We start from the raw sequence: 13129 nt of genomic DNA on the forward strand, positions 1-13129 counted from the left end.
GGACTTCTGAGACATGTTTTTCATTCCCCCGCCCATGCTAAACATTGCCATGCTGTTTTATTCTGACAGCTGGTGTGCACGGTTGACAACATATCCAAACAGTGACTGCATACAATTGGTTGCAGTCACTGTTCAGCCAACCTGGCTCCATTTAAAAAAAAAAAAGAAGAAGAAGTTTAGCTGGGTGGTTCCAGCAGGGAAACCCATGGATCCAAGTTCAGCCAATTCAGCGGGAAATGGGTAAAATATAATCCAGCCAAACTCTCTTCCTCATTTCCCAATAATTATGTTATCCTAAGACCTAGGAAATAGGTCAGTCACTCAGAAAGTACTTCAGCCAGTAGATGGGGGGCAGGCAACCTCAGCATTCCAGCTGTGATGAAGCTACAAACAAAGATATGAGTGGTCAGCACCTGTCAGCACCACCCGGCTCAAACAAAAGTAGATTTCAAAATCCAAATTGTTGGCCGCACAGGGACTGCTGCCTACCAGATGCAGTCAATGTTCGGCTGTTCTAACAGTCACTGGTGCTGCGGCTGTCTGAATGCAATAGCCAGCAGTGGAGATTCCTCCAACCACACTGAGAACTCTAACCCTGTGTTGCTAGCCTTAGACTAAAGGGGAGAATACCCCCATATGTACCTAAACCAGGAGTAGGAAAACTCTAGCCGTCCAACTGTGGTGAAACTACAAACCCCATCATGCATCTGCCGCTGGAAGTCATGCCATGCCTCATGGGATTTGTAATTGCACCACAGCTGAAGTGCCAAGTTTGCCTACCCATTACCCAAACTAGCCTATACACCAGGAGTAGGCAAACTTTGGCCCTCCAGCTGTGAGGAAACTACAAATCCCATGAGGCATTGCAAGGCTCTGATAGCCACAGGCATGACTCCCAGAGAAAGGATGCAGGGCCGAAGTTTGCCTACCCCTGCTATACACGCTCTTAATTCAGCACCGTCCCTGCATCTGCCTTCATCATAGAAAATATTTTACCTCCTGTTGCCAGAAGGTCATCAATAATCACAACTTTCTGTCCGGGATCCACAGCATCCGACTGAATCTCAAGCTCTGCCTGAAGAAACATGTTCAACAAGTTATTGCCGGCTGTGTACGTGAAAGAGAAAACACAGTGCGGTTTTTATAAGATCAAACATAAATAAAAACTTTAGCCCCAGCTCCTAATATGGATGGATTAAACCCATCTCAGACTAAGCCGATACTGCAAGGGATGGCTGTTATTTGACTTCAAGTGCCACGAGACTGCAGGCTGCTGACAAAGGCGGGCACATGAGCAGGGGGCTTCTAGGATCACCTGCCCACAGGAACTCTTCAGTAGGTTATGAATAGGGATTCACCGATACCCGTTTTTCGGTATTGAGTACCAATATTTTTTTTCCGGTACTCGCCGATACCGAATACAGATACCGGAAGTCCCATTAAGGAAGCCAGGCGGCGTGTGATGAATCGCCACCGGGCTTCCCGATTACCAGGGAAGCCGTCTCCATGCTTCTCGTCACTACACGACGAGAAAGCATGGGGCCGGCTTTCTGGCCAAGCATGGAGCTGGCTTCCTGATTGGCCAGGAAGTCGGCTCCATGCTCCCACGAGGTGATGAGGGAACATGAAGCCGGCTTCCTGGCCAATCAGAGAGCCGGGTGTCGTGTCATTACAAAGCGCCCGGCTTCCTGATTGGCCAGCTTCCTCACCAATCAGGAAACCGGGCAGCGAGTCATTACACGCTGCCTGGCTTCCCGATTGGCTGGGAAGCCGGCTCCATGCTTTCTCGTCACAAGTGACCAGGGAGCATGGAGCCGGCTTCCCGGCCAATCAGGAAACCAGGCAGCGTGTAATGACTCGCTGCCCGGCTTCCTGATACCGGAAGTATCGGGCTAGGCATCAGAGCATTTGGGCGAGTGTGAATACTAGCCCAAATACTCGGCACCGATACCGATACTCGTATCGGTGTATCCCGAATTATGAAGGATATTTTTATTAGGATGACCACACAAACTGATTTAATGAATATTCTAGAAAAGTTCATCCCACTGAATGTTGATGAACTGTCTGTGCAAAGACAGAAATTGGAGATATTCTCCATCAAAGACTGTTTAAAGTCTGGCATGATAATCTAAAAGATACCTGCTAACCATCGATGTGTTAGAGACCAGAAGCAGGAATACCCCCAGCACCATAAAACCTACATTGAAAGGCCAGAAATAAATCTGCTGTTCAATTGGCATCGCTTTATCTCAGAATTTTCACCGACTTTTCTCAGCGCACATTGCCAGTTACTTGGACATGGCTGTGCTACACGCACCCTCCCATTCGTCTTAAAGCAGAGCTCCGGGAATATATATATTTTTTCAACCCGAAGGCCCCGTTCACACTGAGCGATTTATCGCACGGCAATTCCCGCGATATCGCGGCTATTTACCGCGCGATATCGCTCTCCAATGCATCTCAATGGGGCTCTGACCGTCGCTGTCGCTACAGCAGGACCCTTTTTGGAGCGGATTTTGCCGCGATTCTAGGTTGCTCAATGCAAGCATTTGCGCGAAATCGCGAGACAAACGAGCGATATCGCGCAAAATGCAAATGGCGCGATTTGCGAATCGCCCAATGTGAATGGGGCCTTACAGTGGGGCTACCCTCGCACTGCAAGGGTTAACGGCTTATTTAAGTCTAGCTTCAAAAATAAAGTTATACTCATCCAGTCCTCCAAGCCGGCTTGCTCTTAGACCGGTCCCTGGAGCCTCTCTCGCCCTCCGCTGCAGCATTCTAAGGATCCTCAAGTCATCACATTCTATACACAGTGTATAGGACAAGGGACATGCCATCGCTGCAGCAGAAAAGACAAATTGGAGGGAGCGCTGTCACAGCCGGCTGGCCCGGAGGATCAGGTGAGTATCTCTTTGTTATTTTTGAACCAAGACACTGCAAGGGTTAATAAAAATCTGCTTTAAATGGATACATAGTGTTTACGCACCTTCCCGTATTCCAGGGAGTAAGACAAGGACTCTGTTGGACCCGGCAATTTTCCCTTTTTCCGAATTAACACAAAGCCAATTTCCAATCTCTGTGCCAAGACTGGGCCAAACAGAAAGCCACGGGAGTCTAGGCCTGAAAGGAAAAAAAAAGTGGTGACAGGTACTCAATTTCTGCCTGCTACATACCAAAATCCTCATCTAAACATGTTCACCTTATGCCATCAGCAAATGTGTTACCGTCATGTTAATATGTACATAATTGTATGAGCGCAAAGAGTCCACAGTTCATTTTCCTCTTTAAATCCTCCTAAAGCAGAACTCTGGGTAAACATGTTATTAACCCTTACATTGGGGCTAACACTGCAAGGGTTAAGTACTCCTTTTAGCCTAGGTGCTCAAAAAAAAAAGTAATAGCCACCCAATCCTCAGAGCCGGCATGGTCTTGGTCTCTCCCCCTTCTCTGCAGCGGTCCAAGGATCCTTGAGTCATCGCGTTCTATACACAGTGCACAGGAAGTGAGGACCCCGAGGGACATACCATCGCTGTAGCAGGATGACTAGACCGGCTTCACTGGCTGGAGTAGCGGCCATAGTACAACTTTTTTTTTTTTTAGCACCCAGACAAAAATGAGCATTTAACCCTTGCCGTGCGGGGATAGCCCCATTGTAAGGGTTAAGAACATTTTTGCCCTCAGTTCTGTTTTAAAGGGGAAGTGAAGTCTTTTTCTCTAAAGAAAATTGCCAACCAGCAGGCTTCCTCAGACAGAAGGGATTGTGAAGGTCTCTTCTGTCCTAGAAACTTGTACTTGCCTGTCAGCAATGACTGAGCTGCACGTGCACAGGCTCGGCAGGATCCTTGCCGAGATAAAGTAACGTAGGCGCAGAAGTTACGTCATCGGGGTCTGGCCAATCAAGCGGCTGAAGCCTCGGAACTCGGAAGAAGACTAGGGGTGAAGATGGGAATGCAGGATAGGGAGGAGTGTGCGGACATGGCACTGCCGGAGGGGGTCATTTTGGCATACAAGACTGCCATAATGTACTAAAATGCTGTGATACTAATTCTCCTGGGCTCCCCCCTCTATATTTTTTTTTAAAGTCTGTTTTCCTTCAATTTTAAGTCTCAGAGCATTTTTTTTTCCCTATTAAGGCGATGCCTTGGTTCCTCATGTTTTTATAATCTACCCTAATTTTCTACCAAACTAAAGCCCTATCAGTTCCAAAGAAAATTATATGTTTTCCCATTTTTTTCTGTGGAACCAACAGAGCTTTAATTTGGTAGCAAATTTTCATTTTATTGGGAATCAATAGTAAAAAAAAATAAAAAATAGAACCATTTCCTGTAATTTTCCCCATCGCAATATTTACATAATTATTCCCCTTTGGAGGCTACATTGCTTTATTTCCCTTTGGAGGCTACTTGCTTTATTCCCCTTTGGAGGCTACATTGCTTTATTCCCCTTTGGAGGCTACATTGCTTTATTCCCCTTTGGAGGCTACATTGCTTTATTTCCCTTTGGAGGCTACATTGCTTTATTCCCCTTTGGAGACTACAATGCTTTATTCCCCTTTGGACGCTATCCCACCATATATGAACCATTGTGCCCCTTGCCGTTTTACAACGCCACCAAAGATCAGAGCATTGTGAATACATTTTCTTTAAGCTAGCTGTCCTGTAAAAAGATTGGGGAATGTTAACTTACCTTGTAAAGGTCAAGCTTGGCCCCCGACCAATATGAAGACTACAGTGGGCAGGGTCACAAACACAACTCATATACAATGCTTGGCCAAGAAAAATTCACACACTCTAATATTTTGTTGGGCCGCCTTTAGCTTTATACGTTAGGCATTCGCCGTGGCATCATTTCCATAAGTTTATACAATGCCACATTTATCTCCATCCATTGCAATCATTGTTCACCACGATCTTGTAGTGATGATGGGAGAGTCAGATCACTGTAACGCCTTCTCCAGCACATCCCAAAGATTCTCAATGAGGTTCAGGTCTGGGCTCTGTGGTGACCAATCCATGTGTGACAATGATGCCTCATGCTCCCTGAACCACTCTTCCACAATCTGAGCCCGATGAATCCTGGCATTGTCATCTTGGAATATGCCATCAAGGAATGAAAAAATCCATTAATGGAAAAACCTCATTCGGTATATTCAGGTAGACCTCTGACCTCATTTTTGGGGGGGACATAACGTTGCTGAACCTAGACCAGTGGTTCTCAACCTGTGGGTCGCGACCCACAGTTGAGGGGGTCCCTAGATGCCTTGTGTTGCTCTAGGGAAGAGGCACCTCAGCCTCCTCCTAGCGCAGCCTTGTCAGTTCTCCTAGATGGCGCTGCAGCAGCAGTGGTCAGAGAGGATCAGAGAGAGGGGAGCAGGCAGGAGTGAGGGGAGGTGAGTACTTGATCAACACATAGCCCGCACTGGACGCCAACAGAGAGTCCCACTAGCCACCTGAGAGCCCGCATAGCCTCCAGAGAGCCCACACAGATACTAGTATTGGTGCATCCCTACATTTTACGGTTGAGGGTCACCACAACTTGGCAAATGTTACCAAGGGGTCCCGGCTCTAGAAAGGTTGAGAACCACTGACCCAGACCTATTATCCAATGGAAGGCTTTCACCTACCTGCTTAGCTAAATCCAGGGGCAACTTTTTTTTGGCCAGGCAGTGTGTTCTGTACACAACCCAAAAACCTTCCAGGTCTCTTACCAGCAATGACATCCACTTTGGCGAAGTTCTTCCTTACATAGCTCTCAAACAGGTCGATGGAGGCGGTGAAAGCGGCGGGGTTCTTGAGGACCGGCGTGATATCTCTGCCATAAAACACAAGCGATAGAATAATCCTGATAAAGAGTTACACTTCACTGCCCGTGTATTTCTATTTCCTATTTCATTCTGCAGTCTCCTCATTTCTAGGAAAGACGAATGAGTGCGAACAGCTTATTCACATCTCTGAGCCCAACATGCAGCCTGATGTGCTCCAGACCTTAGATCCGCTGCCAGCATCACTGGCAGGCTTTAGCTCTGGAACCAACAGCTGCCAATAACACATACCGCCTGGCACCAAGTCCACAAGCTAGTTATTTGTGAGAGACCTGATTGGCTCAGAGATGCTTTGCCCCTGAACAGCCCTGGGAGAGTTCACTCACATTAACTTGCCCTTTGGAGCCACCCATTCATTTCAAAGGGCTGCCAATGCACCACTTGCCTTGTGTTGTACTGCAACAAAGATGCTTTGTGAAGCCATTAAAAATTAACAGCATTGCAATAAAGCCGGTAAGGTGTGTTAGGGCAATGCAAAGGTCACTAACGCACTATCACACAGGAGCACATCAGCATCCTTTAGGCCTGGGGTGGGGAACCTCCTGCCCTCCAGCTGTGGTGAAACTACAAAACCCATGAGGCACTGCAAGATTCTCACAGCCATTGGCATGCCTCCAGAGACAGATGCATCATGTGATTTGTAGTCTCACCTCAGCTTTAGGGCCGGAGGTTCCCCACCACTGCTGCACAGGCACCCATTACCCTGTATGGAGGTTAGAGCTGCCCTATACATGGAGGCTACAGACATTGCAGGCAGAGGATGACCTGGACTCTATAGGGGGGTGGGGGGGGGACAGCACAGACACCCATTACCTTGTATGGAGTTCTGAGCTGCCCTGTGCACGAAGGCTGCAGGCAGCTGTAGGGCCAGAGGTTCCCCACCCCTGCTAGGCAGTGACGCACACAGTACATGCACTCGGGATGCACATATCTAAATAAATGGCAATCATGCTGCGTCAGGAGACATGAAGCATGTCAGTGTTTATGTCAATTCCTGTGTGTTGTCAGCCTACTGAAAATGATCAGACTGCCTGTAAATCCAGCCCTGAGCTATGCAATAGCAGAATGCACAGGAACCCAGGACAGCCATATCGTTCCAATCGTGTGTCCTGTGTCCTGTGTGGAGGTCAGAGCTGCCCTGTACATGGAGGCTGCAGACATTGCAGGCAGAGGATGACCTGGACTCCATAGGGGGGATGGGCACAGCACAGGCACCCATTACCCTGTATAGAGGTCAGTGCTGCCCTATACATGGAGGCTGCAGACATTGCAGGCAGAGGATGACCTGGACTCCATAGGGGGGATGGGCACAGCACAGGCACCCATTACCCTGTATAGAGGTCAGTGCTGCCCTATACATGGAGGCTGCAGACATTGCAGGCAGAGGATGACCTGGACTCCATAGGGGGGATGGGCACAGCACAGGCACCCATTACCCTGTATAGAGGTCAGTGCTGCCCTATACATGGAGGCTGCAGACATTGCAGGCAGAGGATGACCTGGACTCCATAGGGGGGATGGGCACAGCACAGGCACCCATTACCCTGTATAGAGGTCAGTGCTGCCCTATACATGGAGGCTGCAGACATTGCAGGCAGAGGATGACCTCCTGGACTCTATAGGGGGGGACACAGCACAGACACCCATTACCTTATATGGGGGTCTGAGCTGCCCTGTGCATGAAGGCTGCAGGCAGAGGATGAACTGGACTCTATTGGCGGGGGAGGGGACAGCACAGACACCCATGGGTCCCACCCCCACTCACCTGAACAGCACCCCGGGGGAAGGGAAGTCAGGAAATTCCCGCACCGATCGGTACAGCACCGCCCGCTTCTCCTCCTCACTCATCATGGTGACTGACAGCTAGATACCAACCACGTGAAAGACTCGGAAGTAATATCAGAGTGATTAGGAAGTGGGCGGAGCTTACACGGTGTATACAGTAATCCCGGGAAAATTCAGATGCTGTAGGACACACGAGCTAGCCACGCCCACCAAAGAGAAAGTCACGTGCCCAGAATACTCGCTTGCTTGTCTCTCATCTCCATTGAGCTACGTCTGGAGCTCCATCTAATTCCATGTCAGCCGGATGACTCCGCCGGGTCCCAGGCGTCACAATGACTCTGCTCATCACACAGAAAGTGCCATTAGAGAACAACTGCGGGGGTGCCTGACTGTCATGTCCATCCTGAGGCTTCCACAGGTTCCGAATCGCCGAAGTGCAACGAATAGAAGTCACAGCTGCTCATTTTCATACTTGTTCCAGCTCAGTGGGCTCAAGAAGTGAGGAATCAGCAAGACAGACATGACATTTTGAGATGGTCACCCAGCACTAGCTTTGTATTTTTCCCATGGGAGGCCTCAGATGTGGCCCCTGATATCACCAAAGGGCCACATATAATATACCTACTAGAGGAAATGGTCAGAGACTGTTCCACAGGGGTGGTTGGAGACTGGTGTCATGCTATAGGAGACAGTCAGAGATTAAGGACACTTTACACAAGACTGCTAGAGATCACAGACATTACAATGCTCCCACTACTGACTGCTGGGGTCCAAGGGCCACACTGCAAACACAAAAGGGCCACAGGTGGGACTAACACTTCACTTCAGTGGTTGAAGCATTAAATTATTCTGTTATGGGGTCCAATATCTCTGACAGATGTGAATCTAATCCTCACCAGCCCCTGAGCTGCATACCAGTCCCAGGACAGTCCCTTGTAGTGGAGATCGGCTACAGCGGCTTCTACCACAGACATTGGACCTGACAACACTCGCGGTCATGGATTCCATACAATACAGGAGGCTACAAGGGGCTTCACAGCCCGGGAACAAGTGCCAGTTCCAGATGTCTGGCTCTAGAAGCCTCCGGTGCTATACCGCAGATTTCCCTGTGACAGGTAAAAGCGATCAGCGCAGGTTCCCCTTTAAATAAAGTCAGTGCATACAAAGCACCATACATTCTCTTGGTCTGAGCAGGTCCTCATTCATCCAGATCCTCATTCCAGGTCCTCATTCCTCCAGGTACAATAATACTTGGGAGTCCAACTTTAAGTATACATAATTATTTCTCATTTATCCCACGTGCAGCCAGCATGTGACACACTAGTGGATGCTGACTGGAGGTTCTGCTGTGATCTACTACTGTGCTGTAAAGAGTTTAAATAGCCAATGTAAATTGATCTCCTGCTAGTAAAATATACTCTTCCAAATACTCAGAGTCGATTGTATATAGAGCTGGCTCTATATACAGAGAGCTGAGCGATCATGTGACCAGTGCTAACGATCCTCTCCCTGCACAGAGGGGTGACTGGGGCGGGTACAGATGCCTCTGGCTCTAGAGAGGAGGAGCCAGCTGTCAATCAAGAAGCGGGGCGGATATTGTCAATATTGTCAGGATCCTTCCTGGCTGCAGCATCGTTCTGCGCTGTCAGCATATAGCAGGCAGTAGCTCACTAGATGATGACTTTGGGTCCCAGGAGTACATTGGTAAATGTTCTCCTGTGACTAGTAAGAGAAATAACTAAATACTAGACGAATGGAGATCAGAACACAGCTACACAACGGACTACATGTGTGAAAGACTTTACATTTTAATCAGTTCATACAAAAAAAAAAAGTCCCATACATCAAGCAGCCGCTACTTGGGGTGCAGTACTCATCAGTGGGGGGCTCCCTGAGTTTGTCATGGGGAGAAGGGTTGCACTTCTAATCATAGAAAAGGCCGGTGTGTTCCTTCTCATCATTCATGGACTTCCATCCAGCACATGTTTACAAAGGTTCGGGAGTCCATTTTATCAATGTAGAGGACTCCATCTAAGTGATCCATCTCGTGCTGAACGATGCGGGCTGTCCAGCCTTGCGTCTTCCAGCTAGTCTGCTCCCCCTTTTCATTCAGCCCTAGGAAAGGCAAAATGATAGAAATAAGCTGCATTATGTCAAGTCAAGCGGGATACATTATGGAGAGTAAATGAGTAAAGGTAATCCTCAAATTACGCCAGGGTTAGGTTCCAGAAGGAATGGTTGCAAATAGAAACCAATGTCATTTGAAACCCAGTATATAATGCAAGTCATTGGGAAGTGAAGGTTCCAGGCCTCTCAAAAATGACATAGGTGACATAATACACTATATTTAAAGCTTTGAAATGAATGTTATGAATGCTCCAAGGGTACCCCTGTGTGTGCTTCCATATCTCTAAATGAACCTCTGCATGCCATATCTCCAAGTGCACCCCTATGTTCCTCCATATCTCCAAGTGTACCCCTGTGTATCTCCAAGTGTAACCCTATGCTCTTCTGTAGCTCCAAGTGTACCCCTGTGCCTCCAGCCTGTCTCTAAGTGGCTGCGTATATCTCCGTGTGTATCCCTGTGCCACCAGCGCATCTCCATGTGTGCACCACCACACCTCTAAGTGTCCCACTGTAGGTGTCCAGTTTTTTGATTGAGCCGTGATTCTCCATCTATGACTTGATCTAGCTGCCAGAGACTGCACAGTACTGTACATACTGTTGTATTCCAGCCATTTGCAGCTGTATAGTGTTCCCCTGCATACCCTTAAGGATACACTAGGTGGCGCTGCTGTTACAATGGCGGTCACGTGACTGGCTGACAAGGGCGCTATTTTGAAACGGCCCAAACCGAGGGCTACCTGTATTGGCTAAAGGGGGAAACCCGCCGCACAGCTAAAACCCATACTAAGAAAATATGTTTGTAGTAGCCTGGAGAAGAATTAGAACCTCTGTTATTTTTTTTGTATGCTCTTGATGTCCACTAGGGAGATTCCCCCTCCAGGTAGATCACAGGTGTCAGAAGAAAAACAGAAAGTGGGGGGAATCTCCCTAAAGCGGGGACGCAGACCGCATTAAAAACGTGATGGAGTTTCTAACCTTTCCCCTTTAAAACTAGAAGTTTAGGCTGGAGTTGGGCTTCCAGTCTGCCAACAACGAATCAGATTCCTCTGTTACAGGATGTTACCAATAAAGGAGGAGTATAATTGGGTGCTGGGAAACAACACAGACAGGCAAAGCTTCCCTCAAACCTTTGATATAAGTGGCCACAGTTGAATGGAGGTGACTTACCCGATACCTCCACAGAGTAGCACCGTGGTACCACAGCGGAGAAGCCTTGCACACTACTGCAGCCCTCCGGGAAGCTAAGCTTTCTAGACTCCAGGATGCGCATGGTCGGGTTTATAAAAATCTTCAGAGGGAACGGCTCCATTTCTCGAAATGTCCGCACATCTGGAGGCACCATCTGGCATAGATGTTCTGGGAGTTCCAGCATCATAACGCGGAGAGGAACCCCGAGCTGGGGGGCGCTCAGTCCCACGCAGCCACAGGATCTCATAATCTGCGTCATCCTCTTCAGCAAGGCCTGTGTTTCAGGGTGGGGAATACGTTCGGGAGGAACAGACTCAGCCTGGCCACGCAAGATTGGATTTCCGGTCTGCACCACTTTCTTGTACGGCGGGGCAGGGGCACCCAGTATGGACCTTTTTAGATACTTCCAGTAATTGCGCTTCTTGACTCCAGTCCATGAGGAGCACAGGCGAGAAGACTGCAGACCACTGAGGACCACACTGTGTGAGTAGTGGGATATGAGAAGACCAAAAACCCTGCAGGCTTTGTTCACCAACATGACTTGGAAACCTAGAGATACAATACAGCTGTTGAAGAACTCCATTTACAATATGAATAAAGCTCATTCTATTAATTGTCAGGGCCACAAGCATAGGGGTTGATTTATAAACTATTTGCAGAGTTGTCTGTCCTGCAAATATCTGTGAACGGTCGTTCTGTACGAACATATACACAAAAGGACGTTCTTTAGTTTTCTTTAGAGGTGCACCGAAATGGAAATCTCAGAAACGAAACCGAAATTAAAAAAATTGTCAGGCCAAAACCGAAAATGTTCATTTTTTTAAATCTTTAATTTATTTTATAAACTTTTTTTTATATTTATTTATTCATTTTTTTCTTAAATATTTTTTACTTTATTTTTAGGGGCTTCGGGGGAATATTACAGGAGGTGATGTAGATCTCTCCCATTCATTCATAATTGAGGATACAGTAACCATACTATGTCCTCAATTATGTACACACACACTCAGCGATCACTGAGTGTGTACCTTGCTCTTCTCTCTGACATGATCACAGGAGGCTGAGCGAGCGGTGTAGGGAGGAGAGCCCAGCCTTCTGTGACACCGCTGGCTGTCTCTGCCCCCACACCGCTCTGCTGGACTGTGATAGGTGGCCGAGCGGTGTGGGAGGAGAGACGGCGGCCACTCACAGCGCTCTCCTCTCGCAGCGCTCGGCCGCCTGTGACACTTTCTCTCATCCCCGCTGGGCGCTGCTCTGTGTCCCAGCAGGGAGGAAAGAAACCACGGATGCGCGCTGTATCGGCACAAAAATGGCACCTTCGGCATCTAGCCAAAAGTGCCATTTTCGTCCGATATGTTTCGGCGGCCGATATATCGGTGCATCCCTAGTTTTCTTCCTTCCTAATAAAAGCCGATCTGCTAGCAATGTTTTTTTTAAAGACTTTCAGGGTTATTCACAAAAGGGTGAAGAGTTTGGAGAAGGCGGGAGAAGGGAACAATCTAGGCAAAAATTGCTGATTTGGAAAAACTCTCCAATTCAGCTCACTTCCCAGTTCAGCTATGTTGTCCTAGATTGTTCACTTCTCCGGCCTTCCCCAAACTCTTCACCCTTTAGTGAATAACCCTGTTTGGTTCTGCATCAAATTGTATTACTATGCAGTCTGAGATAGCAGAAATCCATGTAGAAGAAAGATGGCGTCATGGCTGCTAAAAGTTTTCTTTGTACTGCAGGAAGTTTTTGAAAACATTTTCGGGAGTTTGTATTGGCCATGGAGAAGGGAAGTTTGTGTTCATAATGAAATTAATCTTTAAAGGGTTATTAAACCCTCCGTTTTCTTTGCACACATCTACTGCTAGCAAGCAGTAGATATATGCAAAAACTTTAAAAGCGGTTAAACTTACCTGTGTCTTCCCCGCGCGCTCTCGTACGAAAATCTGAAAAATCTTGGGCGGCCGCAAAGCATCTTGGGGCGGGAGCATGCGCAGTTCAGATTTTCGGCCGGGAGACGAGGAGAGACACAAGGTAAGTCTATGGACAGCGTGCGCCCGCATACAGACACCGTGGGACAGGAAGTGCCAACTAGCTCAGAGGAGTCAGCGCTAGAGGGACAGCTGAAAACGACAGGAAAGAAGATCGGATTAAGAAACATAATTTAAGGTAAGTGCTTACACTAACATTGGGGGGGGGGGGGGGGGATAAAATGAA

The 13129-nt window shown here is 48.0% G+C and overlaps 2 protein-coding genes across 2 annotated transcripts in view; both read right to left on the reverse strand.

Annotated features, from left to right (window-relative positions):
* Positions 1-7700, reverse strand: part of APRT (adenine phosphoribosyltransferase) — a 9583-nt gene extending 1883 nt beyond the window's left edge. Inside the window, exons 1-4 of the mRNA XM_018557343.1 lie at positions 7590-7700; positions 5711-5814; positions 2990-3123; positions 997-1075 (exon numbers count right to left, since the gene is read on the reverse strand). Of these exons, the coding sequence (XP_018412845.1) occupies positions 997-1075; positions 2990-3123; positions 5711-5814; positions 7590-7675 (403 nt within the window). The 5' untranslated portion in view covers positions 7676-7700. The remainder of the gene's footprint in view (positions 1-996; positions 1076-2989; positions 3124-5710; positions 5815-7589) is intronic.
* A 1844-nt stretch (positions 7701-9544) lies between these two features.
* The window catches only part of PDF (peptide deformylase (mitochondrial)), a 5767-nt gene continuing 2182 nt past the window's right edge, over positions 9545-13129 (reverse strand). Inside the window, exons 2-3 of the mRNA XM_018557342.1 lie at positions 10904-11473; positions 9545-9724 (exon numbers count right to left, since the gene is read on the reverse strand). Of these exons, the coding sequence (XP_018412844.1) occupies positions 9567-9724; positions 10904-11462 (717 nt within the window). The 5' untranslated portion in view covers positions 11463-11473 and the 3' untranslated portion in view covers positions 9545-9566. The remainder of the gene's footprint in view (positions 9725-10903; positions 11474-13129) is intronic.

The sequence above is a fragment of the Nanorana parkeri genome, unplaced genomic scaffold (genome assembly GCF_000935625.1).
Source record: "Nanorana parkeri isolate BGI_ZX_2015 unplaced genomic scaffold, ASM93562v1 scaffold280, whole genome shotgun sequence".
Taxonomy (NCBI): domain Eukaryota; kingdom Metazoa; phylum Chordata; class Amphibia; order Anura; family Dicroglossidae; genus Nanorana; species Nanorana parkeri.